The sequence below is a fragment of the Gavialis gangeticus genome, unplaced genomic scaffold (assembly GCF_001723915.1).
Source record: "Gavialis gangeticus isolate Ggan-Ray unplaced genomic scaffold, GavGan_comp1, whole genome shotgun sequence".
NCBI classification, from domain to species: domain Eukaryota; kingdom Metazoa; phylum Chordata; order Crocodylia; family Gavialidae; genus Gavialis; species Gavialis gangeticus.
In genome coordinates, this window is record NW_017729015.1 from 11,376,961 (window position 1) to 11,378,519 (window position 1,559).

Sequence of the window (1,559 nt, forward strand, 5' to 3'; positions counted from 1 at the left end):
TGGGGATTACATAGGAGTTGGGAAAGGAGGGGAAAGGAAAGCCGCCTTAAGGAAAAAAAATTTCTGTGTGCCACAGCGTTTGCTAATTTTATCAGGACTGTAGAGGCAAGTGGGCTATTCATGGGATTTTCTGCACGTTGCCCTGAACTCTTGCTCTCCTATAAATACTTCGGAAATTTCTGTCCCATAACATGATTGCTCTGATGCTTGATTTACAGCACTTCACTCGTATCAGAGCTCCATCAGAGCCATAGTTATTAGTATGGACTGAGAGCTAGACTCCAGCATTATGTAACTTTTCAACAGCAGTCTAGGTAGCTGTCCTATAGGATAGTACCACTGGTTTCTGGCCTTTAAAAAAAAGGTTTTTTAAAAAAGTGTGTGCGCATGTGTATGTATGTGTGTGTGTGTGTGTGTGTGTAACAGAAGGCATCTGTTTGTCAGAACATCACTGTACTTTGTCTCTCGTCCATGTGGGAAAAAGCTCACGGGTCTCCAGAGGGTTTTTTTCCGCAGTAATGGATGGCCTGCCATCAGGCTGGGAAGTCACGTGTGCCACAGTCTAGCTCTCTGTGCTCATTCTTACTATGGTAGAAGTTACACAACAGTTTTCCTTAAAAATATTTCACAATTTTTTGTTTTAGATCCCAAACAAATAAAGAATTTATGCACCGCTTGAACAGGTTAGTTTATCTTAAGTTTGTTTAGATGATTTATCACTGCCATAAGATGCTGTCCTTTCTTGCAGCTTACGTAATTTTCTTCCTTCCGATTCCAGTTTGCACACCCATTGTGGTTCAAAATATGCCTCTTTAGTGATATTGACTTGGCTTACTTGATACACAACATTTTCCAAAGGCTGGATGCGTTCACAGTTTGATGCTTGCAGTGTGTATTGAAAGGAAAATACCCCACTTCACTTAGTCCGACAACTCAATATCAGAGTCCTCTGATTTGACTTTGGCAAGTTCTTCATGTACCTCCCTCACCATAAGAATACGTGTTAACATGATGTCCAAGGTCCCAGGGTCTATTGGCAACGTGGAGTACCACATAGGGCTATTAGGTACACAAGAACGCTCAGGTTGAAGGTAAAATACATCACTTCTCTGCTTCACGCTTTCAGAACTGTTAGTGTAAAGAAAGTAAGACCATGTATCAAAAGGCAGAATTAACAGAGTCCTGGTCACAACACAGTTCACGAGAGAGAGCGAGTGAGCAAGGAAAGTAGACGTTACTCTTGGACTAGATCACCGTAATTTAGATCTCTCTACTGGTGATTAAATATACCTTCTTCATCCATTGATACACACCTCGTTAATGTGCGTTAGTGTTATCTACACATGCGCTAATGTGACTTAGCTATTTTCACCTAAATTTGATACCTGCTTTATGCAGGTATTAAATTTAGGCTCACATAGCCTTAGATAACCATTTTTAAGATGCATTAAGGGCATACATATGTAGACATGTGTCTTCAAAATGGTCATTTTAGGCCAGGGGTGGGCAAAATGCTGCCCGGGGGCTGGATGCGGCCCACCAAGCCATTCTATCCGGCC

General features: G+C 41.7%; 1 protein-coding gene across 4 annotated transcripts in view; it reads right to left on the reverse strand.

Annotated features, from left to right (window-relative positions):
- Positions 1 to 210: 210 nt before the first annotated feature.
- Positions 211 to 1,559, reverse strand: part of LOC109294037 (zinc finger MYM-type protein 4-like) — a 58,110-nt gene continuing 56,761 nt past the window's right edge. For all 4 annotated transcript variants that reach the window (XM_019512226.1, XM_019512227.1, XM_019512224.1 and 1 more), the window contains one exon: positions 211 to 1,128. In XM_019512226.1, coding sequence (XP_019367771.1) covers positions 921 to 1,128 — 208 coding nt within the window. In that variant the 3' untranslated portion in view covers positions 211 to 920. The remainder of the gene's footprint in view (positions 1,129 to 1,559) is intronic.